Genomic DNA, 27,953 nt, shown 5'->3' on the forward strand with positions numbered 1-27,953 from the left:
TTTTTTCGATAGTTTTATTCGTCGAAGAATTACGTACATTTGTCTTTGCAATCGTGTTAAAAAAAGAAGCGTTAAAATCGCCGCTATCGCGCTTCTGCTCGTGCGTGTTTATCTATTACTGTGACGATTACTCACGATATACATACATACATACGTCTATAGTTGTATACAACATAAGAATATACGGGTAAAACGCACGCACAATTAAGTTAGACGAAGACTTGAATTCAGACAAATAGTTGTCTATAATATAATATTAAAACTTATTGTTACGATTTAGCAGTCGCTTTTTGAGTTATTGAGAGAGAGATGTCTTAACGCAGCCAGAACTTGAAACAAACTTTCCATCAATTTACTAAATATCTCTGACATTTCGTCGTCCTTTCGTGTCACCACAAAAATATCTATAAAAAAAAGCAAAACAATTAACTACAAGTACAATATTAAATACAATACAATAAGTGAGTTTCTGTTCAGTTACCAGATCTTTCTTGCCCTAGGTATTTGCAATACATGTGGACAGCAGTCGTCACGTCATCGTCATCATGGAAGGGGTCTCCAGGCCATTGAGCTCTATGCAGTCTTACAGCCTCAAGTGCATGACACCATCTGGCATTTCGGAGTAACTCCGCGACACGAGCAACTTCTTCAACGGCACCTGCTCCAGGTAACGGACTGGGACTAGGCGTTGGGGTTGGCGTGCCTCTTTCGCTTTCAGTGCTCTCCTCAAGCGCCCTACTCAAAGCGGTCTTCATGCCCGCAATTTCCGTGGACATATCTTGAAGCGGAGCCTGTACATTCTTTGCGGCATTCATTAACGTGACCAACAATCTGTTTGAAACTTCGATCAAGAGCAAGAGTTGAAGATGAAGCTTATAAAACGATCTGCCCAAGTCTTCATAACCGGCCTCTGCGTTATGGCCGCCGCCTAATGCTTGAAGTTTTACTGCTGCTTTGGTAGCTTCCAAGCACTGAATAAAATTATTATTATTATTATTATTACTATTTTACATGTCCAGCACGATTACTGTATCGTTCAAACGCTTACTTCTGTAGCATGATCTTTTCGATATAATATCGTCTCTACATGTTCTTGGATCTCCAGCATCCCAAATCGCAATGACTCGTTCAATCTTTGATTCGCGAATATTCCAAGGGAAAACCAAATTAACGGTGGCTCAGCCTTTGTGCTGAGCAAATCTGCGTGACTAGTTAAATGATATCCTAATTGTGTGGAAGCGGGACTGCCGTTACACAATAAGGCACTGGCTTCTCGCGTGAGAATAACAGACTTACTGCTCACATCCTAATGATGACGATAAAAATATATGATAATAAATACTGCCCTATTATAACTTTAATAATGTATAGATTAAGAGTATGTTGACTTTACCCTTAGAATCCTAGTTAATAGTTGGAAAAAGTCTAGCGTGTTGAATTGCAGACATTGCGTCATGAGATTTTGGATTTGTTGCCGCCACACTTCTTCAGTGTCGTCCCGCACGACTTGTCTAAATGGTATCAACGCTGAAAGGTTTGGCGACGCGTTACAAGGTGTTACATCTCCCAAATCTCCAGCGCTGGAGCCACTGCAAACATGCGATAAAAATTACTTAGTTAAGTACAACTTTCCTGTGCTCTGACAAGAAACTTACGATGTGTCAGACCTTGTTGATGAATCGTGTCGGGTGCGGGTCGGTATTAATGAAAGAGAAGATGGAGGGAACATTCCAGGAATATTATTTGCCTCCTGGCCTGCTCCTGATCCACCAGGTACTTCGTCCAGAGGTGATTCTGAACCAGCCTCATCATCTGATGATTCTTCGGCAACTCCTCGCTGGAATTTCGACGTTATGTTAGCTAACATCATGACAATAAATACAGAAATTATTGCCAAAAATTTGTTAATCCAAATTCAACTTACTCGACTAGTATGTTTACTTGATGATTGTGTTTTCTCGCTTAAACTTTCCTCAAATTGCTTCAAGCTTGACTCTCTTTCTTCCCCTTCGCTCAGAGGGCGTCTTCTCACTCCCCAATTAAAGTTATCAGTACTTTCACCCTACGATTCACGAAAGAAAATTAATAATGGGTTTATAACGAACAGTGTAAACGATATAGATAGAAATATCTGTAATTAAAATTTGTACCTCGACGCTTTCACTCTCATACTCCAGGAAATCGAAGTCCTTAAATACACCAAATTGCTCGTCGTCCCTTCTCGAGCCTCCGCTCAAGTCATTGTTTGCGCCAGAAACTTCTTCCGTCGAAGAAGCCATGGACGATTGTCTTTCCATTAAATCTGAACTTTGACTGAATATCACCTGCATTGTAAACACATGCTATTAGTTAACTAATAAAGAAAAAGACAAAATATAGCAACAGGATCCTTGTTCAGCATGACGTATTCATTTTTCGTTCTTTACTATGTGATAATGTTGTGAATTATAGCAATTATAGTGCATGTATGTGTTCAATATAAATCGATTTACATTGATCTTATTTGCGTAGTTGCCGACATAGCGATTGTTCAATAGTTACAACAATACACACGTACGATGTATTCTGATACAGTTTGCAGTTCTCATACGTTTCACATGCTACATAAAAATCTACTGCGCATCAAGTATTCTACAACAAAATGAGATCGGACGTTCTCCGTCTCAAATAGTTTTGTGCAAATTGAGACATTTGTACGAAGCGTATTAAAGCGTGGATATACTTGTACCGACAAGACGTCACATACGAGTCAAAAACAAATAGTTTTGTACTCTCGTGAAAATGAGTGCAGACTGCATTTAAAGAAACCTGTTACCTTGCTATATAAGGTCATTGAACTAATGTGTTCGTCCTAAAAAAGGGGTACATAACGAAAATCAGTCTTAATAGATGATATGCTTCATAGGAAGACTATTGAACAGGAATGTATAGTCCAGATCAATATTTTAAAATGTTTGTCAATGTGCAATAACTTACAGATGGGCTCTTTGGTAGTCCAACACGTTGTCCGCATGTTGTTAAAAGATTCACCAAACATTCTCTAACACGTCCCTGAAGAAAAAGTTTTAATTGATTCGACGATCGAAAAATATATTTTTTAAATATTATTGATAATTATAACTAACCTGTGACATCCACGGTCTTTTCCAACCAGCAACCGCATTACTGTCGGCTGGCGAAAGAGACACCGAGCATCTAGGAGAGCTAATGGACTTCTCTTCTACACCTTGACGTATCAGCCATCGTCTACCAATTACAGGTGTTTGAGACAAGTCAAAAGTGAAATCCATGGTCCTTCCTATTTATAAACACATCACGCCAATTAAACGCAATATTTAAACTCTCCTAAAACAAAAATTTAAAAAAAAAAACAAAACAATAGTATCATAATATAATTGCGACAAGTACTTATACCTTTTTTTCAGAAAAAAAGTTTAGAAGTTTGATCAAGATTGAAAAGGAAATTTCTAAAGAAACTATACAGAATAAAGTTTGATTAAAAAAATAACAACTGTATTTTTTAAATGTTTTACAGCTTCTTTTTATTATTATTTTTATCGCAACCTGTGCATCATTGAATAAGTGATCCATGCAGTGGACGTGATCAGCATTGTAAGAGGAAAAAAAGAACTTAATGACTTGAAGAAATTTATATTCATGCGATATATAATTTTTAAGGAGCATCGTTTTACCGGGTAATTCTTTTTTGGTAAATATCTCGGTGTCGGTGAAGCTCGGGTGCGGAGATGCTAAAGAAGAGTCCCAGGATGATCCATGCACTGAAGTAGGTGGTGCTACTAAAGTCGACGATCTCGTGACTACCAGTTTTAATATTTTAAGGGCTTCTTTCCAATGTGGACCCTAGTATCATATCATAATGTATCAACTACTTGCACAAAACGATTCTAAATAAAGTACATATTTGTTACAAGTGAACTTTGGTTTTGGAAATGCAGCTATCAAACGTACCTCGACATATTTTGAGATCACTCTGAGAAGTTCGGTGTTAATTGGTTGCGCAGCTGGTGAAGCCAAGTCAACGTAATGCAACATACAATGTATAATACTAAGAACAGGCAATGCGACGCTTCCTGGGCCCTTTTCAAGCACTTCCACCAGGAAGGCTAGCATATTGAAACTCAGATGGGCATAGGTATCATAAAGATACTTGACAACGCACTTCGTCCATTGGAAACTTTCTTTGCTGAAAGTACGTCGACTATATAATGTCATGACGGTGCCTAAGTTTTCCAATTTCTTTCCTTTCTCGGCACTCACCTGTACGAATAAATATTTTGAATTTAGATGTAGCGAAAGAAATTGTAGAATAAAAGTTACCTCGTACTTACTTGTGCAATGTTCTCAGCACTCCTGATACACAATTCATTCGCATCCTCGTAATTTAAAAGCATATAGGGCAGCAGTGACACAACGTTCATCGGAAATGCGAGGCTCTGAGTAGGATCAACAACTGGCAAATCCAGCAAAGGAGTGAACTGTGACAATAAAGTCACCACTGGTTCGTACGTATTTGGACTGGTGCAACCTTTCAATAGCAATGCATGCACGCCAGGGAAGGAATTCCATCTGAGCTGCTGTTGCAATTTCTCCACCTTGTCCCTAGCATCTGGTCGGTCCAATGGTAATCTATGAAGTACACGACTGAGTAATCTCAGCGCCAAAAGGAATTCGTGCTCGTAGTCAGATTCGAGCAGCGATACGGATAGCCAGAAGAGCTGTGCCAGAATTGTCATCTTGTCGTCCTGTGTGGCTGAGTCACCTAATAGCTTCAAGGACTGAGCCGATCTTGATCGAGAAAGGTTGGAATTTGGATATTTGTTACATCTGTTGTCTAATTCTGTAATAAATATCAAGATTATTATATGATTAATATGATAACCTTTATCTTACATAATAAATTGTTACAAACCTTTTATTTCGCTGGTTGCCACGTTACCACCACTTGATTTCTTCATACAATAACTGACTGAATAACTAGTACTTCGTGTGTGGCCACCTTGATTCAAATGGGAGAATATGTGAGGACCGGCTGGATATCCATTTCCACCTCCTGGGCTACGCTTGCCACCGATTAAGCAACCAGAAGCTGGATCCTTGTTGTTCAGATTCGGAGTGGACTTAAATATTTCTTTCATAAAGTCCAGAGGTCGGAAGTCTGACTCTAAGGAATCAACGGCTGCTTCCAACGTTAATAGCAACTCTGTCACATACCCCTGTAGAATCATTTCAAATTGGAAACTCGTAAATGTTACAAAAAAATATCTGTAATCAAATATCATTATCTATAATAGTTCTGATACGAGTACCTGCATGTCCTCGCCTTGTTCGGCGACGGTTTCTACGAGTCTGGATAAAATATCTGACAACATTCGAGATGTAATAGGAACTCGCAATGCTCTGAACACTTGAAGGGACCTTCCTGCGTAATGTCTAGACGAACAGGACAGGCCCAATTGTAGCGCGGTTTGTGCCCATCGCTGACTAACTAACGCATGTGGCAACGAATCTCTGAAGACTCTTAACACGTGTCGCAATAATACTGTTAGCTGTTCTGCACTGCGAACCCACCAAACTTTCGCAGTCATGTCTTCGTAATTCCAGAGCGGTTGGTTTATTCTATCGAAAGGAGAATATTTACGGACGTTATAAAAATATAGTAATCAATATATTTCCATAGAGTGTACGGTCCATTAGATGATATAATAATTCTGTTCATATACCTAGAAGCAAGAAAGTTTATCAGAGATTTTATCACATCTTGGATCGGCATGTTAGGTCCAGGTTGCGGGCCAATCCAATTATTAGCATCATCTGGCGTAACTATGACAGGTGGCACGGTAGTTGTCACACCGGCTGCAGGTGTCCAATTGTTGCAAACCGATGACTCTGAAGTAATATATTAGCTTGTGAATTAAGTCTCCGTAGTAACAACTTTAAAAGTAGTAATAACCCTCACCATATGCATGGGGATTCGAGTAATCTTTACAGTTATCTATGACCGCCGGATTTACGTGATTCATTGATGTTGGAGGTGTGGACATTGAATTTGGAATCGGTGAATGCGTGGGTGTTCCAGTATTTGAAGGTGGAAACGGTGGTGGAGGAGGAGGTGGTGGTGGCGGCGGTGTGGATGTAAATATAGAAGATTCTGGTAGAGGCGGCGGTGGTGGCGGCGGGGGAGGAGGTGGTGGTGGTGGAGGAGGAGAGGAAGAGGGCGGAGGTGGTGAAGATGATGCAGGTGGTGTAGTCGGCGGAGGCGCCGTTGGTGGACCATAAAGATAACTGTCAAACTCTGGATCAACCTCTGTGAAGTTGTGCTCCAAGACTGGCAGAGCTGGAGTAGAAAGACCTAAACCCAGCTGTTCCGTCTTTGAAGCCAACAACACTCTCGCTACACCCAGGTGATCCCGGTGATCTCCAAGAACAACTAATAGATTCAGCAACAGGCAACGACAGTGATCTCTCACTAGCGGTCTCGAATGGTCCAGTCCAAGGAAAACTATGTGCAGCATCAGTGGCACATGAATAGCCCAATCAAGTTGTATGCCGTCGACGACAACGTCAGTGAGCAGCATTACGGCGATATTACATCTGTAAGTAGGAGTTATAGATTAAAATAAATTCTCGATACGAATTTAACTGAACGGACACATTAAATAGCTCAATATCTGACCTATGAAAGCCACTTATTGGCTGAGAACTATCCGGCAGATATTCCGTCAGAGGTGCAAAATACCCGCCATATTCAGGCATCGGTAGTGGATGCGGTTGCGGAATATCGAATTTTTCCCCGCCGCAGGAGATCTTTCCGTTTACACCTGCGGGGCCGTTGCGTGCTCCATAGCAGGACTCGTCAGTAGTTAACTAAAATTAAATGAAAATCGTATTGAGCAACTCAGCACGCGTGTTTTAGCGTAGACATCAACTTAACAGTAGCTGTCAGAGTAAAACTGGCAACGGCTTTGGGACAAAGACAAATTGGTCGTATGTTTATATGAACTTCTTCGGTTCCTCGGATTACCACAGAAACAGGGTCGTGTCGTTAAAACAGCATATATATCACAGTACCTCCGCCTCTGTCGTAGGAGTGGACAAATCATCAGGAAGAACCGGCGGACCGCTCGCAGTCCTCGTTTTTTCGACACGTGGGGTTTGAAATCCAGCGAGCGCCCGTAGCGCTGTATCAGATTTCGACCTGTGCACCGAAGGACTCGTTAATAAATCAAATACTGTGACCAATTTAACTGACAATCGTATTATGCTTTGCGAGAGTTTTACCCGGTTTTGACTGGATCCTCGCCGGAGTGCCTTTTCGTATGGATGGTGCCTTTCTCGACCGCAAGGTCACGGGAAGGGTTGCCAGGGTCCGCGGCCGGAGCATCGCTATGAGAAGATGCCTTCCTCATGCTAGTTAGTCTATAAAAAGGTGGTGTCTCGGTTCTTTCAATCAGGCAATTAAGGGTTTCCACTGTTTGCAGCTCAGTCATCATTTCATCCACCAAACGATCCGGACGAGCTCTGGCTAAATACAGCACGACGCGTTTCGCCTGGAACATCAATTTTAATTTTCAAATTGTCGAATTTATAAAGTCGAATTTATTTTTTAAGACTCGATTCAAACAATTTCTCTTTACAACATTATCTATTTATTGTATTTATTATATTATATTATATTTATTATTATCTGTTGTTAAGGGTAACTTACGTAAGGGAGTAGTTCTTGTGGTGCCATTCCTGAGACGATGATCAGATAACGAATAATCACTTTCAGATTGTTAGGCCAACAACCACACAAGGTTGCCCATAATTCCTCCGTTTCTTTGGGGTGTTCGTCAGAGAACTACATAGAATATACATGTATTATAGAGGATCAATTTTCTAGTATTATCATCTTGAAATCATTTTATAGACCATTTGCAGTACCTTGGCAGTTATGTAAAATAAATTATTCAACACCATCTCCGTTGCCTCGGCGCTACCCCATCCTTCTCTTCTCGCTCCACCCCTTGACATATCCGTGGCATAATACTGTACACACACACAGTTTCAAATTATACATACAAATATATCAGTAAAATACATTCTTACTTTTATCTTAAAAGTTTTTGAACGAAAAGATTTTTAGAAACTTGGAAATTCCATAAATAAAATTACAAATAATTCCCATAACTCACATTTTTATAAATGTACTGAAAAAACCGATTTAAATATATTTCAAAAATCTATTAAATGTATTTAACAAAATATATTTAAATTTTTATGCTAAGTGGAATTACTCAATATTATTTTCAATAAAATTAATTAATTGATTTATTTACAACTGCGGTATTAGTCTATAATCATGATAAATGATTTTAAAAGCTGAAGATTATAAGGGTTGAAAAGGAGGGTAAAAATAGAGCACACAGATTACAGTAAATTATTTTTGAAACAGATGAAACCACAGGGGGCGTAGCTCAGATGGTAGAGCGCTCGCTTAGCATGCGAGAGGTACCGGGATCGATGCCCGGCGCCTCCAGAAAACCTTTTTTGCCAACTTTCGCTGAAACTAGATCACAATGAACGACCAAAGTGATACCTGAGACACATGATTTCGAAGGGGGCGTAGCTCAGATGGTAGAGCGCTCGCTTAGCATGCGAGAGGTACCGGGATCGATGCCCGGCGCCTCCAAAACTCTTTTTTTCCAATTTTCAAGACAAAATGTTAAGTAATTCTATAGACAACAATTGACAACTTATAATGCAATAAACAAACAAAGAAAATACCTGATTGATAAAAAGATAATTTGAACAGATCATTGATGTCTTTATTAATCAATGTACAATAACTGAAAATATGTTTTATGATCTGCTTTGCTTGTTTTTAATATACAGAAATTTTCATTTATTAATCCCATTTACTTTAAACAGACCCTGTTGCAATACACTTTTGCAAAAAATTTGAATTCTATCCATAATTTTAAGAATCTGATCCAACTACTTGATAACAATATAAAGAAAAAACATGGTATTAAAACAGAATATAAGTGCACAAAAGAAATGTTAGAAAGTAGTAAAAGAGTCAGAATTAGTAAAAAAGAAAAAGGTAAGAGAATTTCGAAGCTGAAGAATAAATGTTAATTTTAAACCAGAAGAACGCTCTTTTACATGGGACACATGGCATTTATATGGTTACCTTTTTATTTGCTGAAGAAAGATACAGCTCCTAAGAGGTTTTAGTATACGTACTATTATAATACAGGAGAAACAGTCTATTGATTCTTATCACTATTATTACTATCATATACAGTAAAAAGACGTATGCAATTTCTCTTTCTTCTAATGTTACCAAAGAAATACTTCCACAAAATAGAATTGAAAGATCTTTCAAAAATAGGAACAACGTAAAATACAGTATTACTATTTACTGTAACAGGTACAGTGTTTTTACCATTTCACAAACTATAGATGCATCGCTGGCATATAAGACAATATAACAACAGGTGTGTGCAGATTTTGGTAAGAAATAAAATCTTCATCGACCCTGTTCACCCGTACAAAATTTCATAGCACCCCATTCACAGACTGGTACAACCCCTACCATGGAATACTATAAAACCGAAAAGTAGTAGACAAGCAGCATACACAGTTAGTTTACACAGTTAATAGACAGTCTGCCCAAGCACGTTAGCACCATTAGTTATGAAAAATAGATTGTTTAACAATTGAAAACAATGTTTATAATTAAAGGGAATCGAAGGGGGCGTAGCTCAGATGGTAGAGCGCTCGCTTAGCATGCGAGAGGTACCGGGATCGATGCCCGGCGCCTCCAGTAATTCATTTTTGGTCCTTTCACCGAAAGTAGATCAGAACTGAATGCCAATAATGACACCTGCATTGAACCAGATCACTGGGGGCGTAGCTCAGATGGTAGAGCGCTCGCTTAGCATGCGAGAGGTACCGGGATCGATGCCCGGCGCCTCCAAGATTCTTTTTTGCTGCTTTTCCTAAACATTGAACTAGTCAAAAGGATAACAAAACACCTCACAGATGAGGGCTTCAAGTTTGTCATATATTAAAAAGAACTAAAACTTTGGGTCGTTAGTTCCAATTTAAAAGACCTGGTTGGAAGCTCCTGAAACACATAATGTGCAGTAGAGACATTTGATGGTGAACATAAGGGATGATAGGAAACTAAACTGGATGGTCACATGAGCTCAGAACGGTGCTAGTACGAAACCAAAAGGGGACTGAAGGTATACTATTGCATTGAAACGTAGAAGAAACCGAATTCGATGATCAGAGTCTATAATCTTTCTCCACGCTTTTCCTAGGGGTAGTTTATAAGGAAAATAGAAAATGGCACTTGAGAAAGAGTTAATCAAAGGGGGCGTAGTTCAGATGGTAGAGCGCTCGCTTAGCATGCGAGAGGTACCGGGATCGATGCCCGGCGCCTCCAGGAATTCATTTTTGATCCTTTCACCGAAAGTGGATCACATTGAGCAACAACAATGACACCTGCATCGAACAAGATCAAGGGGGGCGTAGCTCAGATGGTAGAGCGCTCGCTTAGCATGCGAGAGGTACCGGGATCGATGCCCGGCGCCTCCAGAAAGTCTTTTTTAACAATTACCCACCCTTAGAATTATCTTTTTCTTATTCAAGGTACGCTAGACACGACGATACTACAACGGTCGATGCAACATCGTCGTAATTAAACGGCAAGGTGTTCATAAATAGTCGGCGATGGAGCTTATTGCGGTGATCAATTTGTTAATTGCCTCGGGTTTGTAATTTTTTGTAGGCTGTTGAATGCATTACCTGATAGTAACTCAACGGATTCGACGGCGGCGGTACATTAGGGTCGACCAGCTCCATATTGTGCAGCCAGGGTAACAAATACTGGAGCAACAGCTGTCGTACTTCTCTCCTGGCCGTTTGAAACCTGTGCGTAATCTCTGAAAGCGATGCATAACCAATGTACACGTGTGTATAGCTGGTCGGGGGGGATTCGCGCGTTTGCCGACGATTTTCGTGGTGAATTATTGGTTGCATTTCTATGCTGTTACGGTACGGTATTTAGGTCAGCCCGCCTTTTAACTCGTTTCCGCGGGTATAGTTTCGAATCTTTTGTTACCTTCCGGGTGGGTGCTTGGAAATATATTCATTTCTACTTCGTTAGACCGATTGTTTTTGTTGGCAATAATTCATTCATTCGTTTTTAAACGGTGCCGGCGTACACGTATGTATAAAGTGACTGTTTAGGATTATACAATAACCAGACTGCGAACTTTATGCACGCGTGAGAAGAATGATAACGCGAGACACGAAACAGGAAGAACATTAAAATGCTAGTAGAAAGCAGCATATTTTTAACATAATTAAAACTGTTAACAGAGCCGATACATTCTTGTTCGATTCTGATGTGTTGCAATTGATGATAGACATTTTGTTTTCGCATAAAGATCCGGCGGTCTAATAATAACATATGAATGAAGTTGTAAATTTAGGACACGCGAAAAAGCAGACGAAACTGAATCCTAGTCAATTAGATGCATGATATACATATACGTATATATTGATTATTTGATAGCTTTAGGTACGTTTGCTTTCATGTAGAAGTGGATATGTACATTATTGTTTCAACAGTGTTCGACAACATCATTTATAATCATCCACCGGGAACACTGTTTGAATTCGGTATGACAAAATGTGTTTACTATGCAAACACACAAGGTGAACGAGAATGTAATAGGTATTAGGCTGAGTTATAAATGGATGAATTATTTCTAGCTGACTGCTAGTAAAAGATTCGAACTGTCTAACGTGTTCGCGAGTACAAGGGCTCGAACTAGATGAACTGTATTGTGAAAGTTGTCAGGACTTCGCAACCACAGGGTAACCTGGCCATCCTCTTGGTATGCAATATTCGAGCAGAATCATTTTTACATGAATATTCCTTTGTGTAAGATTCCCCGGGGAAATGTAGGTCAATTTAAAAATATATATTTTCTCTATCTAAATTCGATACCAAAACGTGTAATCTCTCTGCTCGAAGAAAAGAATTGCTATAAAAAGCATCGCGCGAACTCAAATTGTTTCCCCGCAATTAAAACTTTCCGTCTTGTTCAATTTCGTCCAAGGGTGAAGTTTAATAACAATTTTCTATCCTCCTGAACTAGAATCTCCCCTCGACACTTTGACAGCCGAACCAGCAACGTCGAAACCTCGCTGATTCACTTAATCCTTTGCACTCGAGGACTTCAGAGCTTTTAAAATTCAACTTCAAGCTCTAGGTCTCCGTTATATAGAGACAATGAAGAGAACTTTCAAATGGCTCTTAAGTGGCCCTCGAGTGCAAAGGATTAATGAAATAAAATTAGAAAGTCTAAGATGCACGATGCTGTGTAACTCTTCAACCCCTTTGCACTTTGCAGGATCTAATAAATATGATTGTGCTTGTATTTAAAAATTATAACGTGATACAATAGAACAAGCCAATTGTTAATAAGCCTGCAAGGCTGCTAAGGGGTTGGAGAAGCACCAATTAGGATAAATTCTATTTCTCTAGCTTCGATCCGTGGACAAAATTACTTCAACCCCATGATGGCTCGGCGGTCAACGTGTCGGGCAAGATTCTTGGAGACCTTCGAAGGCGTTCGGGCTGTGTCGACGGAAAAAAAATAAATGAATTCAAGCGGCAGAAACGTTCGTTAGTGGATAAAGGTAGAGGAACTCACCGCTGAACATGGGCATCGTAAGTTCCGGATGTAATTGGGCGAGCTGGCGCGAGAGATACATCTGATTGCGACAATAAGTGGTCGACAGGAGCACGTCCAGGGTGCCGCCCCTAATTGTGCCGTTCGAGGATAGACCGCCGATGGGATTACTTTGTTGTCCTGGCACAGAAGCGGCCGCAGTTGATGAGCCGGCAACGAGATCGTCCTGGCCTGGAACATGATTGATCAACTCTTATTAGTACGATGCCATCGATATCACTTCGAAACCGATACGCTCGTGGAACACGTAAATAAAAGCAAATAAAACGAACGACGTTTTGCTATGACTTTTGTAAAACAGCAAAAATCGTTTTAAGGTTCGCTTGTATTTACGAGAATCGATAATGCACGGATTACGGATATTTGTGCACTGAAATATGCAAGAAACATACGGTTGTAATCTGCAAATATGTTTTAATATGTGTAATGAGTAATATGTAATAATTATAATATTTATAATATTTATAACATGTATAATATTTAGAATAATTATTAATACTATATTAGATTTAAAATAATTATTATTACTATACTATACTTGAAATAATTATTATTATTATTATATTATATTCAGAATAACTATTATTACTATATTATATTTGAAATACTTATCAATACTAGTTAATTAAATTACACAATCTGTCCTCTTCGCAGCACAGTCGTTAAATACATACAGCAGCGTGTCCTTATGAATAAGTCATCCCACAGTTTCACAATTTTCAGTTGTCGTCGGGGGGTGTGATTAATCATAGTTCTAGTGTTTTTTCCTCGAGTCCCGATCATCGGATGGATCTTGTTTTATCCGCGTTCCCCCGGCCACGGCGGAGCCGGTTAATCAAGGTTCCATTGTAGTGTAAAACGGACAGAAACCGCCGTATTACTATTCGAGTTTATTCGACTTTTCTATCGTATTTATGTGTGACGGACTGCGGAGGCCGATTCAATGGTTGGTCCTTTGGATTCGTGCAGAAAAACATGGTTGTAAATTTCTTGGCGTACGAGGAACTCATTTCAATAAATGTCAGTGTACTGAGAAAGTCAAAGGATGACGTTGCTACACGTAGCGGAGAATAAGGTCCTAGCATAACTTCACGGAGGAATTTGTAATGTGGCTGTTCGCAGGTAAAAATTGCTGTTAATTAGTCTTTAGTTATCTGATTGTCGTTAAATAGTTCGCGAGTATTTATCTGGCTTTTATTAAATAGTTTGTAAGTGTTTATTTGGTTTTTATTAAATAGCCTGTATTTATCTCATTCTTGTTAAATACTTTGCATTTATCGCATTCTTATTAAATACTCTGTATTTTTCTCATTCTTATTAAATAGCTTCTAAGTGTTTATATCACTCTTATTAAATAAATTTCAAGAATTTATTTCATTCTTATTAAATTCTCTGCATTTATCTCACTTCTATTAAATAGCTTGTAAATATTTATCTCAATCATAGCTACATGTATAATTAATTATTCAACGAAACTGCAGCTTAACCTATCCTGCAATTATTTTCGTTCATTTTCTTTCCACGCTTTGATCCTCCTTAACTCCTCTGCCTAAAACTGTAATTTTTCATGTAAAAGCACGTTAATTAACGGAACAGAATTTTCCGAAAATAAATGCCAATTTGTTTATTAAAATATAGAAGTCTGAATAACCCTGAATAATGCTCAAATAACTCGATCAATTTTTTTTACTGATATTTGCGAATTAATCGTTCGTCTACTGTGAAACAAGAGTACACTTGAATTATCTCGTTCATTTAATCGAATAAATGACATCCGGTTTATTCGCGATAGCAGAAAATATCTGCACATGGAAGTAGCGATTGAACAAATGTAAGATAAACTATGATTCCGCGAATGGTAATTAACGAAATAAACGGCTCGGTGGTAATTTAGTTGAGCAAAATAATGTAACGATACAAAGTAATATCGATTAATAAATTATCGTTCGGCTGGTGGAATATATCCGACTGACGAATATCAATCGAGCTGCGAAAACGAATTTGTATTTCTGAAGATAGACGCGCCCAGGGTGAATTCGTATATTGCCACGATGCGCAGAAGCCCATTGCATCGTACTTTATCAAGAGCGGTTCCCGATGCACCATGCAGAAATAGTCGAGGCGGCATCCTGGTATATGCTAGTCAACTTTCCCGTCATTATTCGGATCTGTTTGCCATTTTTTCCTCACGAACACCATTTTAAACGAAACGAACTCCGCAAATAATAATACGAATTACGATCGTGAAACGAAGAAAAGCAATTCACGCGTGTTCGAATCGCCGATAAAACGTTTTTTTATTTACTTGTTTTAAACGGAACAACGAATCGACATAAATTTGACCAACTAATACAGTTCTTGTGCCACGTTTGTTTAATATCTGCTATCATTTTGGAAAGACAAGTGATCGGTGAAAAATCAAACTCGCAATCGCGTATCAACAAGTGTGAAGAACGTGTGTGCAACTTTCCGAATGCGTTGGAATTAAATCGGTATCATTTGAACGGCTTTCGTCTCGCGAATCGCGCGTCAGAGGATCGTGAAAAAGAATCGGAAGGCGAAGAAGACCACGGAGCTAGAATCTTCCATGGACCAAAACGGACCTCGAGGATTACTAGAACACGGACCTCAACGATTCTTGAAGACGTCACGAGAATTTGGCAGCGAGTCAAAATGATTTTTCGTAAAGTTAATCAAATCGTCGGGCCTCGCTGTTACACACTCGAAACGATGGGCCAAATATGCGGCGAACGAGCCTAACAGTTCCACGGAAAAATTTCGCGAAGAGAGAAAGAGATAGAACAACGATCGATGACCGAACGGAACCCGCGGCGCGATCACGAAACCAGCGCGACGATCGAACAACAAGCATCGATCATCCGGCTTATTCGTACCAGATGCATGCTTGAAGTGCGGCCAAGCGATTTTCGGCGGGCAACGACAACGGGAAACGTCGAAGAATCCGCCGTAAATTAACTCGAATTCGCGGGAACGCGGCCGATGTTCGCGCGGAACGCGCCGTGCACGGAAATCCTTCGGCGGCGGACGCTCCATTTTGTCGCGGCGGCTCGTGCGACAGAAGTCGTCGGTTAAAAGGCCGACCGTAACGAATCATCGCGGTTCCACCGATTCTTCTCGAAGCGGCGTTCCAGCGGTATTTTTCGCGTTGAACGGAACACGCGCGTCGATCGTTCCACGGCCCCGAATAATCCGCGACCGGTACAGAGAGGCGCGACCCAAGGGACTATGTTGCGCGCGGTGGATACAAACCCCCCTGAAATGTGTTTCTATTTGCGGGATGTCAGTTGATGAACGAAAACATCAAACATTTTCGAACGTCGCGCGTCATCGGAAAACACTCGGCCGCCGGGGGCCGATCGGCGGGATCTTGTTCGCGTGGCCATCGAACGAAAATGGTCCAGGCGCAGAGGGACGCGGCGGGCATCGAGCTGATCGAGACCGTGTTCCGTGGCCTGCAGTTCTATTACACGCCGATCCTGGTCTACCTGGGCTCCCTCGGGAACTGTTTGTCGGTGGTCGTGTTCTTCGGCACGAAACTGTGCCAGTACTCGTCCAGCGTTTATCTGGGCGCGTTGGCCATTAGCGATACCGGTTTTCTCGTATCAGTGTTCGTTGTTTGGCTGAACATGCTCGAGGTGGGCCTGTTCAATCGGCCGGGATTCTGCCAGTTTTTCATCTATCTGACCACGCTGTGCAGCTTCATGAGCGTATGGCTGGTCGTCGTGTTCACCATAGAACGGTTCATCGCCGTGCAATACCCCATGTATCGGCAGTCGATGTGCACCGTAGCCAGGGCCAAGGTGACCGTCGCCGTTCTGACCGCGCTCGCGATGATCCTGTGCAGCCCGGTCCTATGGTTCTCCGCGACCAGTGTACAGTACAACGAAAAGGGAAACGTGACCGAGTGCGGCCACTTAGCCGAAGGACTGGAGTCCTGGGCGACCGTCTACAATACGATCGACACGGTGCTGACGTTCGCGATACCGTTCACCGTGATCATCATCCTGAACGTGCTGATCGCCCGAGCTATCTATAGGCATATTAAAATTAGAAAATCGCTGACCAACGAGCCGCGCATAGGGATAGGGAGGCAACCACCCTATTCGAGTCTACGGGGCAATCTGGCGCAGACCAAGATCACCAAGATGCTGCTGATCGTATCCACCGTATTCCTCTGCTTCAACCTGCCCGCGTACGTCCTCAGGATTTATGCGTTTCTACATGTACGTGTCGCTGTAGCATTGTTCTACATGTGCCGTGCCACGCGTTGCAAATTATTTTCTATTCGAATTCGATTTACGAGGGACGATGGAGATGTACTTTCCCTCTGTTCTCGGCGGGGAATATTCGACGAAAGTGATTCGAGCTTGTATTTAAAATACGAATTAGCTTTATGGTGACCCGTCGAAGTGGTTGTACACACAGATCAAATTCATTCTGTTCAATTACGCTGATTCGATATCGAAACTTTCGGCCGACAGCGTTCGCTAATTAAGATTAATTTTTTTATTCTACATAATTGTTTCCACTTTATTTCTCATTTTATATAAGCGTTCTCATTTTATTTTCCATTCTATACAATTGTTATTTCATTTTTTTTATTCTATATTACTGTTTCCATTTTATCTCTCATGCTATATAATTGTCTCCTTATTATTTTTCATTTTATATAATTGTTACCATTTTCTTTTTTATTCCATGCAATTATTTCAATTTTATCTTTCATTCTATACAATTATTTCCATTTTATTTCTCATTCTATATAATTGTTTCCTTATTATTTTTCATTTTATGTAATTATTGCCATTTTCTTTTTTATTCCATGCAATTATTTCCATTTTATCTTTCAGTCTAAAATATTTTCCATTTTACTTTTCATTCTGTACAATTATTTCCATTTTATTTCTTCTTCTATATAATTGTTTCCATGTTATTCCTTATACAATTGTTCTCATTTTATTCTCCGTTCTACACAATTGTTACATTCCCTCCCTGTGCCATTATTTCATTTTTAGTAGTTTATTAAATAAAAAAAGATTCGTGGCGCATGAGAGCTGCCATTACGTAAATAGTTAAAAGACGGATTAAAAGGCTTATATACAATTTTCACCTTGTGTAATGATAGACACTTCACTGCTGTGATAAACTATTTTTGCTAGGTTTACTATGAAATATGTGTAAAGTATAAAACTGCAACGTAATGGAACGTGCAAATCTCCACTACTAAACAATGGAAGAAAATTAACAGAAACCGGTTGAGTCTTCGACAGAGTATACGTGATTCTGTTTTATTACAATTTCTGTTTTACGGAACACTTGAAACACCGTGTCCGACAATCACAACCGGTGCTATTGATGAAGAAACATGAAATCGAATGTGCTTGATGTCAAGGTCGCAATCTAGTGGCAGTAGTTTTTTTGTAAGGAGTGTAGATGAAGTGGAAGAGTGACTTGATTTCTGAAATGATATGATTTTATTTACCTTTTAAATAGTACAATGACCTATGAATCAGTCATTCAAGATCATTCAAGGTTGCCTATACTCCAAAGTAATTCACATCAAGGAGCCGATAAACTTCGAGCATCCGCTTATTCACATGCATGCTATTAGTGCAAGCATTCAAGGTGATAATCTCGAACACCAACGTTTGCTCTCTTTGAATCATCGATAACTTTTTATATCTACACCCCCGATTTTCTATACAATTTTTATGACAACTGAAAGGATTACTTGTAAATATCCGATACAATTAAGAAGTCATTTAGCTATGAATAGATTTTATTGTCTCATAATTTTTCAAGATTATAAGTGAAAAATTATCAAATCTTTTCGTCTTTTCGAACAACGCATTTTGGTAGTTCGTAACGCTTCCAGATCGGTAGCATACCGCAAACTAATAATAGTACACATAGGTACAGTAAATAGGAAGTACACAACGCGGTTGAGAGTTTGTTTACATTCTGTGATCGCTATAAGCGATTACAAGAGCCACATAGTAACCCAAGGCAGCGGAGCAATCGATTGGTTCCCCGAGGCAAATCGTACTCCGTTGCAAATGACCTTCAGTAACCATGAATGACATTCAATCATAGACCATTGTGCTGTATCCTAGAAACGCAAATGAAAAAAACAGTGACATTCCATCGAATGTCACCGTGTTCCATACACATCTGATCTCCACCTCCATCCGCGAAGGAACTATTCTCATCACATTCTGTGTTTCTTCACACCAAGCAAGTTTCATATGATCCATTTATTTCTATTGCCAACTGCGGCAGAGTTATTCAGGTGGCCCGTTTCAAGTGTCACAATCTATATAAATTAGTATGTGAAAAGTTATATTTTTACAAACTATTGCATCTGTTCGGCTACATTGTCGCTTTGCGTATATTTACGTGTCTAGATAACGATAAGTAAAGATAACGTTAACACGTATGTTGTTTAGCTAGTACGTAATAGTGGAGTCTAAGGTTCATCAGTGTTTACACGAGTTTTTTAGCAATTGATCGATAGCTTTGAAGATAGAAAGGTTTCTTGCTATAAACATAATTCCTTGTACATCAGGAAAAAAGTTAGTGCAATATGATCAATCTATAAATTAATTAATTAATTACGGATTTAATCTGTATGTAAACCACGTGTTGTCCTTTGAAATTATTGAGCATACGAAACATAATAGATGCGAGTCCAAAACTCTACACTACCTCGTAACTGTTTGTTCTGAACAGTGTCTACACCTTGAATATAAAAATACAGTTTCAGGAGGCGGTCTACGCAACCCGTTCAGTGGCGCTGGCGCAACAGATTTGCAATTTGCTCTTCAATACCAATTTCGGAATCAATTTTATCCTTTACTGTGCCACCGGTCAGAACTTCCGGCGAGCTCTACGGTGTATGATTCTGAAGAAATTTGGCAAGAGAAATGCAACTATGACGCGGACGTTTAGTCATGTGACACAGAGTGGTACGTGTGACGAATGAATTAACAAAAGACTCATTTGCAGCTTGTGTCGCGTGCAGTACTTAAAAGATCATATTTATCTTCAGCATCGAAGATCGGGCGACCAAACAACACGTCAATACGTCGAAGTACCGCCGTAAATGCAGAACCATGGGAAGAGTTCCACGAACTGAACGTTATTTCGCAGTGAAGCGTGGTACAAGCTTGCGCGGCATGAGCAATTGATACGAGGTGAATACTGATTTAAAAGTCATTTTCCTTCAGTAATTAATTCTACTTCACAGTCTCTTACCGGTCTCTGGTTCTGTAGTCGGAAGAGGGCCCACGTTCCCGAAAAATCGTTGGTCCAATAGCTGGAGAAGCTGAAGAGCCGCATCGTGAACAGGGGCACGAGGGCAACCCGTGCTCATCAGTGTAACGTTGATGATGCTTGTGTAATGATCGCAAGGATATTCTCTGCAAAGCGAATAAATATATTTAAAATTGCTTGTATCATATTTATGTACGAAAGTGAGCTAAAATCTTTTGTATTCTGTTGTAATTTTTTAAGGTAAACTATTTATAATTCGAGGGAATATTCCCAGTTATGAGAATAAAAGAATATTGATTTTAAGGTATTTAAATATTTTGTAAAATAACGGGAAGATACAATGAAATATTTTTGACATCACTAACCTTGCACTGAAAATCGTGGCCAGCGCTAAGAAACAACCATCGGCTACTTGAGGGGCTCCAGTGTAGCATCTATCGACGACCCAATCCAGGAGAGCCCCAATATCAGGATTACATTCTAATAGTAAAACCACTGTTTCTCGAGCGAGGGCGTAAATCTGATAAATATTATTATAAATAGTTAGTATTAGATTTCCTAAAGAGTTTTTCTTCGAATGTGTATTATATAATTACTTTTTCATCCTTGCTATCTAACAGTAAGTCCAACCATTGATATAATATTGCTCCCTCCTCGGAAAATAGTTGAGGGTTAAAACAAGGTCCGCAACATAATAGTCCACTCATGGCTTGCAGCGCTGAAAGCTGTAGCTCCGTACAAGATTTCCCTTCTTCTTGTAGCCAAGATGGAGTCGTAATCGAGCGACCGTAAGGGCCAGCCCAACTAGCGAATAACATGAACAAACTCCGTCTCAAATCTCTCTTCAACAATGACTGACATGTCTCCACTAAAATATAAAAAGTCATATCAAACAAAACTGTTCTGGCAGGGATTGTTTGTGAGCATAATTTACTTACATGTGAAACTCTTAATCATTTTTCTAATAAAGTTACAGAAGTGCAACTTGATGTCACGCACAGCAGGCGCCTCTTTGTCCGCCTCATTCTCCAAATATAAACGTGCACCGTCAATATATTCCACGAATGTTGGATGAAGAGATTGCGTCTCACGGCCTAATACTGCAGGACTGGATAAAGCATACAATAAGGATTATTTTCTGTTGTAAACTTGCAAGTTCAGAGTTACCAAAATTAATTACTAACCAGATACCGAAAGTTCCATACTCAGCAATAAGTTCTAGGACCCTCACTAACTGTAATCTTAACGCATCTCTGCGTCTGCGGCGTCTCATGTTTTCTTGCTTTCGATCAACTGCTTCACGAATGTAAGGAACTAGTTCCTCCATCAGATCTCTGAAAAATTAAAATCATCATTAATAAAGTACCACTCCGATTGCATTTACTATAATCACTTACTTCAAAGCATCAGCGTTGACCTTGCCAATAGCTTGGACAGCAGCATCTCTGACATCGACCACTTCGCATCTCAGAAGAGGCACTGTTAACTTGTAGAGTGCTGCGGGGCTCGCGTTCGTGCCAGGTGATTTGTTGTCGCCTCTCTCGGCAGAAAGACTATCCGGCGAAGAGCTACGAGGAAACGAATGTTCTGTCATTGATCAGAGTTCGGTACCAAATGAACACAAAATTACAGAGACACAAATCGTGCGCGATCAAGAAATTTAATTTTCCGTTTAAAGCAATCGGGAACGGTCGTAAACGCTAGCCAAGGAGTAAAATAAAGATACATGTACAGATCGTGGTTAGATGGGAGCTTAATCAGAGCTACAGTATATACAAATAAATGAAAATTTTGATACGAAAAGTAGTGCAAATTACCAACGACCGTTTAAATCCCGGGTGACTTCGAAGCATGGTCGTTCGCAATGGTTAATTAGGCTCACCTGGTCCGCTTATGCCTGGTGTAGATGCCGGAAATGGACGGAACGGAGAACCGACCCGGCAGGGTCTGCGCCCCGCCGAGATTCTCCAGGCTCTGACTCAACTCCTTACTCATGCACAACACACCAAACTCCACCGTATGCTGACCACTAGAGTATGCAATACAGTGTACCACCAATGCTCCTTGTATCAGACATTATTTACTGCTCAGAAACTACTACTCTAAGTTCCGGATGTACGTGTGCGAGACAGTGACCAAGTAGCATGCGGAGTAGAATGTTACAGAAAATGAAGCGAAATATGTGCATTGAAAAAAGTGTGCGACAGTCGAATCCCGCTCCCGATAGTGCAAAGCGCGCATTGGTACGAATTGGTGCTCCCCATCTTGTCATACGACACCTGGTATTGCAACTACAACATCGGATTCCCGGACACCATGTGAAGGGACGACGAGGGGGAAAGATAGAGAGACAGAGTATTAAATGAGATTAGACATTCTTGTATCAGACATTAGAAGTACAAATGCGAACGTGCGTGTCACAGCAAGAAATGCATGTCATGAGAAAAACGTATTTCACATTGCCACAAATTGGTATATTGACGTTTTTCATAAAGATTCTTCAAGGACGAACGAACATTGGAACCGATATGACATTTCCGTCGTACCATGGACATAAGCAGACACGGACCTTACACCAATTAATACCAAATGATAGTAATTCCACCTGTTAATCCATCTCTTATGAGTACATGTAAAGCTCTAATGATAAAACTGTAAACTTCATAATTAAAGATTTAAGACTATCTTTAATTTGTCCAAGTAGAATTATTTTAATCTTAGAGCTACAGAGCTAATACACCACTGAACAATATACTTATCCCTTACGGTTTGACTAAATGATTTCAAAGTCTTCGGAAAAAATAAATAATAATGAAATGACCTGGTGCTAAATGTCCCTGCAACAGTGTCCGTGTGTCAACCTACCTGAGACTGAGATCTGGACTAGCACACCGTACAACCGGGCTTGGTACAGGCGGGACAACCCTGTATCCAAAGGTCAAATAATTTTTCCAGACATGCATGTACATGTCTCGCTCATTGACTGGCTTTCGTACTGCCGTTGAACTTCGCAAGAGGGATGCTCTATTGTCGTTCACGGGTCTAAAAATAATAAGAATGATTTTAGTTTCCTGGCGGGTTGAATGGTTTTCTACTCTTATAAGTTAGTCTTACGTAGGATCAATTACTGAGAAGAGGGAATTTATTCGAGTAAACACAATAGGCCACGAGTGTGCGACGGCAGAAGGACACAGTGTCAGCACTCTATCCTTTTCCAAAAAGGCGAATAGACAACTTCCCCATGGATCCGCGCCATTCAAATTCAACGAGGAAGAACTCTTCGTACTGGTATCATCGTGAAGTCCTGTAACACTTCTCCATTAATAAACTTCAAATGTTTTTTAAATATACGGGAACGTGTGTGAATTACCCGCTGTCCACACACAACTGCTTCTCTCAGCTATCCATTGAAGATCCACGTTAGACGTTGAAGCAGCTGCTGTCTTTTCCGCAGGTGGTAACATATGATAACATTTTTCCAAAACCACTGGACAACATGCATCTATTACATCGATTACAGCTTGATCATCTTCCAAACCTCCTAAAATCCGCAAAGAATCTTTATTTCTATTCTTACCTTTTGTGATCTATACAAATATATAACGAATAGTAATTAATAAACTCACCTAAAGTGTTTAACAAATACTTGACTTCGCGCAATATGTGAACTGCTATTCTACGAGGATAAAGTCGACAATTGCATAGCATAACTAATGCGAAACCTTCTACCAATTGAAACACGCTTGAAACAGGTTCTATCTTTTGACCTGATTCGCTTTTCTTAATGATGCCATCGGTACGTGCAATTGTTCTCGTACTTTCAGCCGCTTGTTCCTTAGATCTTATACTTGGACTTGTCAGTGCGTTCTTCCAACTCGTAAGAAGCTGCAAAAGCATTCTTAAGCCGTTATCTACAAGTTGTGGGAAAGTATCCTGAACGTCTCTTGCGAGGAATTGAGTGAATCCAAGTACAACATCTTGTCTCCAGTCAGGAAAATCTAAGACCAATGTCTGCAAACTCTGATATGCAAGCCCGCGAAGCTCTTCGTCCATATGAACTGTTAAACGAGATAATAAATCAACTAGTTCAGCACCAGTCATTCCATCAGGTATCAACCGTGGAACTGCTGCAACACATGTCCGGAAAAGGTCTATTCTAGGCTTTCGTTCTCCGGTAATCATTTCGTCCGGTTCCTTATTCATGTTTTGTGTACTTGTCATCATAAGAGGTCTGCCATAATGAACATCTAAAGCACGTAATATATCAACGAACACTCGACGAACATGTGGAAAGTATGAAGACATTCCTATACTTCTCGCAGTATCTTCTGTCAACATCTGTTGTTTATAAAATAAAAATTTTAGATAAATGAGTTTAATAATAACTATAATTAAGAATGCTCGTTATACTTACTTTATTGAGGAATGTCTTTTTAACGCGTATAGTATTGCCACTTGGTAATACACCCATTGTACGGGGCATAGGAGGTTCTCCCTCTTTTTGTTGTAAACTGTCAGCAACGACCAAAAATGCACGAAGTCCAATACTCATTCGTTCAGGAGTTAAAATTATTTTTACTGGACGACCAACCGACAACAAATCGAAAACTATTTCTCGCATCGCAAAATCTAATCTTTCCTGCGCAATAAACTGAATGATTTTCACAAAAATATTCAGTGGGGTATCACGTGGCACTACTGCCTTCGAACCTTTAGGGAATAAAGAGTTCACGATGCTTTGCAGTCTACTTTGAGTAGCTGAATTACTTTCACATTTGATGCGTATCATGTACACCCATAGTAAACGATATAACGCCTCTGCAAATGAATATGAAGAATATTTAAAATATTTAAAAATATGATAAGAAACTCTAAAACAAAATTCGTACCCAATGCAACACGACACGTTTTAGGATCCCGATTCTTGAGGTGTGAGAGGCACATTGCTAGAAAGTAGTGCCAATTTTGCAAGAAGAATGTTTTTTGACTCACGCATAATAGACATGTTACGAGCGGAAACAGTGCCAATCTATGTTTTGATTTGGTACACATGTCCAACGTTGTAGAATATAACATCTCTACAAAATTTTTTAGGCAAGGTACATTAACTTCATTTTTCACAGCCTAAAAAAAGGAAGGAGTGAATATTGATAAAAATTTGAATGATTATAGTATGCCAAGCGTGTATTGTACTATGAGATCAGATACTTACAGCTGCTACAGGAACAAGAATTTCAACAAAAAGTCCAGCTAAAGCATGTTTAACATCCTTATCTTTCACTTCTAAAAAGTATTGTGCACACTCTTGCATAAACTGGAATGATGCCTCAAATTCTTCTATTGGTACCATCTGTAAATACATGTATCATATATATTACAAAATTATATATAACAATTTTTAGATTAACGTAAATAAAGGAACATCTCTGATTCAATTACTTTCACTCTAAAGAATTTCATTCCCATTAATAATGAGATAATACTCTGAGTTGTATGGGGTCCAGGTTCTTTAGCGCGTAGCTCTTTCAATTCAATCATGAATCGTTTTCTTACTGAAAGGAACCTAGACTGTGCAAGTACTCCTATTACTTCCGCATAAAGGTCAGCAATAATATGAATATTTGCTGCATTTGGTTCATTCTGAATACTGTAATATTTTATATTATTAGAACAAGAATCTCCCATTTTTAAGGTACCTATAGACAAGATACCATTACTTACCCTTCTCTGTATTTAAAATGTTTAAAAGCTATATTTTCTATGTAAGTCACTAAATCTTCATGGCCAGGGTGAAACGGTAATTGACGCAATACTTCTATTAACATTAAACAAAATATAAATTCAACAGCAAGATCTCTCCGTTCTTGAAGTAAGTCGGCTTCGCTTCTTTCGACTGTTTCTACACTTCCTGATACTATTGTATACATGATGCTGAAACGAAATATTATTAATTATATAATATTTTCAAAGCCCTTGTGTTACCAAAATATTTGTTTACCTCTTTCCTTTTTGATCTTCTTTCCCAGGAGCAGGTTTTTTCTGATCACTACCCTGATCAACTAATTGACGTTCATACCAATTAAATAATGCTCGTAGTATAGAAGGCAAACAGTGTTCCGCAACAGAACCAAATGCAGATAAAAGCTGATCGAACTGTGGATCTTCTCCTCTTTGTAATACTTTTGAAAGTGATTTTTCCTGCAAGACATTTATTGTTAAAAACGAACAGACATTGAAAACAAACGTTGCACTTACATGTTCTGTCATAACTGCTTCCATCTTTTTCTCTGCCTGTGATGTAAATTCTGCAAATAAGGTACGCATTACAAATTCTCCAGGTCCTATATCCATATCTGCCATTTGTAACGGTTTCACTGTTTCCTTCTGAGCACCCCAAGGTAACACTACGGTTATTGCACTCACTCTACTGGAACTTGATTCTAAAATACAGTAAACTTTAAAGTATATCCATGTTTTCGAACACCATTATATAAATTATGTTTACCATTGCCAGAAACTGAAGTACTGGCTGTATGTATGCTAACAGCATCGCTACTTTCTCCTTGTGTTGTTCCATGAACAGTAAGTAAATCAGCAGATGATTCAGGTACGTTTTGAAAGGATGATTCTGCTATTATTTCATGCAATCCTTCGCCATGTATGGCTCTAGGTTCAGAGGCTTCTGACAAAAATATAAAGTTTACACATTGGGAACTTTTAGTGATTCACAAATATTGCTAAATAAAAATGTAAAACCGAGTCTCCTATGTTCAAACGCAAGTATCTTTGGTGAATGTGTACGAAAACTACCGGTAAAGGAATATTCTGACTTCTAACACTAATGATTCTGCATGATGGTAGAGACTAACAGATGAAGCCCCATTCTGTAACGTAACAGATGCCTACAATGAACACTAACTTAATTATATTAAGCTTGATACCTGACTTTGAACATATAGAAATTTGGAATGAACTGTAACTTATACAAAATGAATAGAAGAAACCAAGGCATACCAGGTTGTGCCTCATTTCCAGGAGTTGGTTGGGTCTCTCCACCTGCGATGGAATCATTTAATTCATAATACCTCTCTTTTAATAAATGCTTATCTGCAGATACATGTACACATGCATTAACATATAAATTCAAAATGATCAGTGCTTAACAATTTAATAATAATAATATAGTATAAGTCATATTTATTTACCCTCAGTCATTTTGATAATATGCCCTTTCTTTAGACAGCATTAATACACGGTAATGTCATGTTGCATATAAAGAGCATTTTCATTCTAAAACAATAGAAAGAAAATCTTACATAAGCTGTTGATTTTAACATTTAACTATTTCAAAAAAAAATATAAATGCGAATAATGAATACAAGGATGTATGGACATAGAATGCCCTTTACTTTATGAATTCGACATTACTCCAATGTTAGTTATTGAAATGTCCGATGACCGTCGATGTTTATTAACAATGTTTTTTAACTGATAACACGACCACATTATGCTTTTCATGTATTGTCACAGCAATTTTCCAAGCCCATCCGATTTTCGTTTATAGTTTCCACGAAATTGTATTGGATTACGAATGTACGATGAGTATTATTTAATTAAATCGAAACCAAGTTGATAGATTGCGGACAGCCATAACCTGAGACTGAAACGCAAAGTGATAACACTGCGAAGCTATATAATTTGATTAAAAAATGTCACTACAGCGTCATGTTATCATTGTACATAGATAACCGGCAGGTGTTCGAAAATTCATTAGAACAAACACATAATTTACCGTAAAATGCGACAAAATAGCGATTTACTTATACGTCTGACGTTTCATAAATGTCCGGCTTGATTCGTATGTATATGTACTTGGTAGTT

General features: G+C 39.2%; 2 protein-coding genes and 6 non-coding genes across 22 annotated transcripts; 7 read left to right on the plus strand and 1 right to left on the minus strand.

Moving 5' to 3' along the window:
- Positions 1-27,938, minus strand: Fry (microtubule binding protein furry). 12 transcript variants are annotated; one of them, XM_078188107.1, is made up of 47 exons: positions 27,865-27,907; positions 27,501-27,732; positions 27,278-27,362; positions 27,087-27,128; positions 26,578-26,754; positions 26,328-26,512; positions 26,071-26,270; positions 25,794-26,003; positions 25,512-25,719; positions 25,285-25,422; positions 24,962-25,196; positions 24,487-24,890; positions 23,699-24,410; positions 23,443-23,613; positions 23,187-23,376; positions 22,938-23,114; positions 21,955-22,101; positions 21,470-21,640; positions 21,257-21,406; positions 21,011-21,180; positions 20,669-20,940; positions 20,438-20,592; positions 20,055-20,218; positions 12,741-12,950; positions 10,822-10,958; positions 7,945-8,049; positions 7,727-7,861; positions 7,300-7,568; positions 7,090-7,216; positions 6,695-6,885; positions 5,978-6,612; positions 5,742-5,907; positions 5,328-5,637; positions 4,931-5,234; positions 4,350-4,858; positions 3,970-4,278; positions 3,693-3,861; positions 3,126-3,298; positions 2,977-3,051; positions 2,816-2,851; positions 2,151-2,324; positions 1,925-2,062; positions 1,656-1,837; positions 1,394-1,589; positions 1,049-1,306; positions 482-971; positions 1-404 (listed from the first exon to the last, which is right to left on the minus strand). In XM_078188107.1, exons 3-47 carry the CDS (start codon positions 27,285-27,287, stop codon positions 277-279), a joined length of 9,714 nt encoding a protein of 3,237 aa, XP_078044233.1. In that variant the 5' UTR covers positions 27,288-27,362; positions 27,501-27,732; positions 27,865-27,907; the 3' UTR covers positions 1-276. The 12 variants fall into 12 exon arrangements, with proteins under 12 accessions (XP_078044233.1, XP_078044226.1, XP_078044225.1 ...); XM_078188100.1 differs by having other exon boundaries at positions 27,087-27,179; XM_078188099.1 differs by having other exon boundaries at positions 27,087-27,179; positions 27,482-27,732.
- On the plus strand, positions 8,467-8,539 carry Trnaa-agc (transfer RNA alanine (anticodon AGC)). Its single transcript has one exon. It is a non-coding gene; the product is annotated as a tRNA-Ala (tRNA).
- Trnaa-agc (transfer RNA alanine (anticodon AGC)) lies at positions 8,620-8,692 on the plus strand. Its single transcript has one exon. It is a non-coding gene; the product is annotated as a tRNA-Ala (tRNA).
- On the plus strand, positions 9,760-9,832 carry Trnaa-agc (transfer RNA alanine (anticodon AGC)). Its single transcript has one exon. It is a non-coding gene; the product is annotated as a tRNA-Ala (tRNA).
- Positions 9,913-9,985, plus strand: Trnaa-agc (transfer RNA alanine (anticodon AGC)). Its single transcript has one exon. It is a non-coding gene; the product is annotated as a tRNA-Ala (tRNA).
- Positions 10,387-10,459, plus strand: Trnaa-agc (transfer RNA alanine (anticodon AGC)). Its single transcript has one exon. It is a non-coding gene; the product is annotated as a tRNA-Ala (tRNA).
- Positions 10,539-10,611, plus strand: Trnaa-agc (transfer RNA alanine (anticodon AGC)). The gene has a single exon. It is a non-coding gene; the product is annotated as a tRNA-Ala (tRNA).
- On the plus strand, positions 14,907-20,348 carry LOC144473833 (C-C chemokine receptor type 1-like). 4 transcript variants are annotated; one of them, XM_078188111.1, is made up of 4 exons: positions 14,907-17,023; positions 19,558-19,765; positions 19,849-19,993; positions 20,047-20,348. In XM_078188111.1, exons 1-3 carry the CDS (start codon positions 16,088-16,090, stop codon positions 19,950-19,952), a joined length of 1,248 nt encoding a protein of 415 aa, XP_078044237.1. In that variant the 5' UTR covers positions 14,907-16,087; the 3' UTR covers positions 19,953-19,993; positions 20,047-20,348. The 4 variants fall into 4 exon arrangements, 3 of the variants coding, with proteins under 3 accessions (XP_078044237.1, XP_078044239.1, XP_078044240.1); XM_078188113.1 differs by having other exon boundaries at positions 20,073-20,348; XM_078188114.1 differs by having other exon boundaries at positions 19,564-19,765.
- Positions 27,939-27,953: the final 15 nt, after the last annotated feature.

Source organism: Augochlora pura, chromosome 7 (assembly GCF_028453695.1).
Source record: "Augochlora pura isolate Apur16 chromosome 7, APUR_v2.2.1, whole genome shotgun sequence".
Lineage (NCBI taxonomy): Eukaryota > Metazoa > Arthropoda > Insecta > Hymenoptera > Halictidae > Augochlora > Augochlora pura.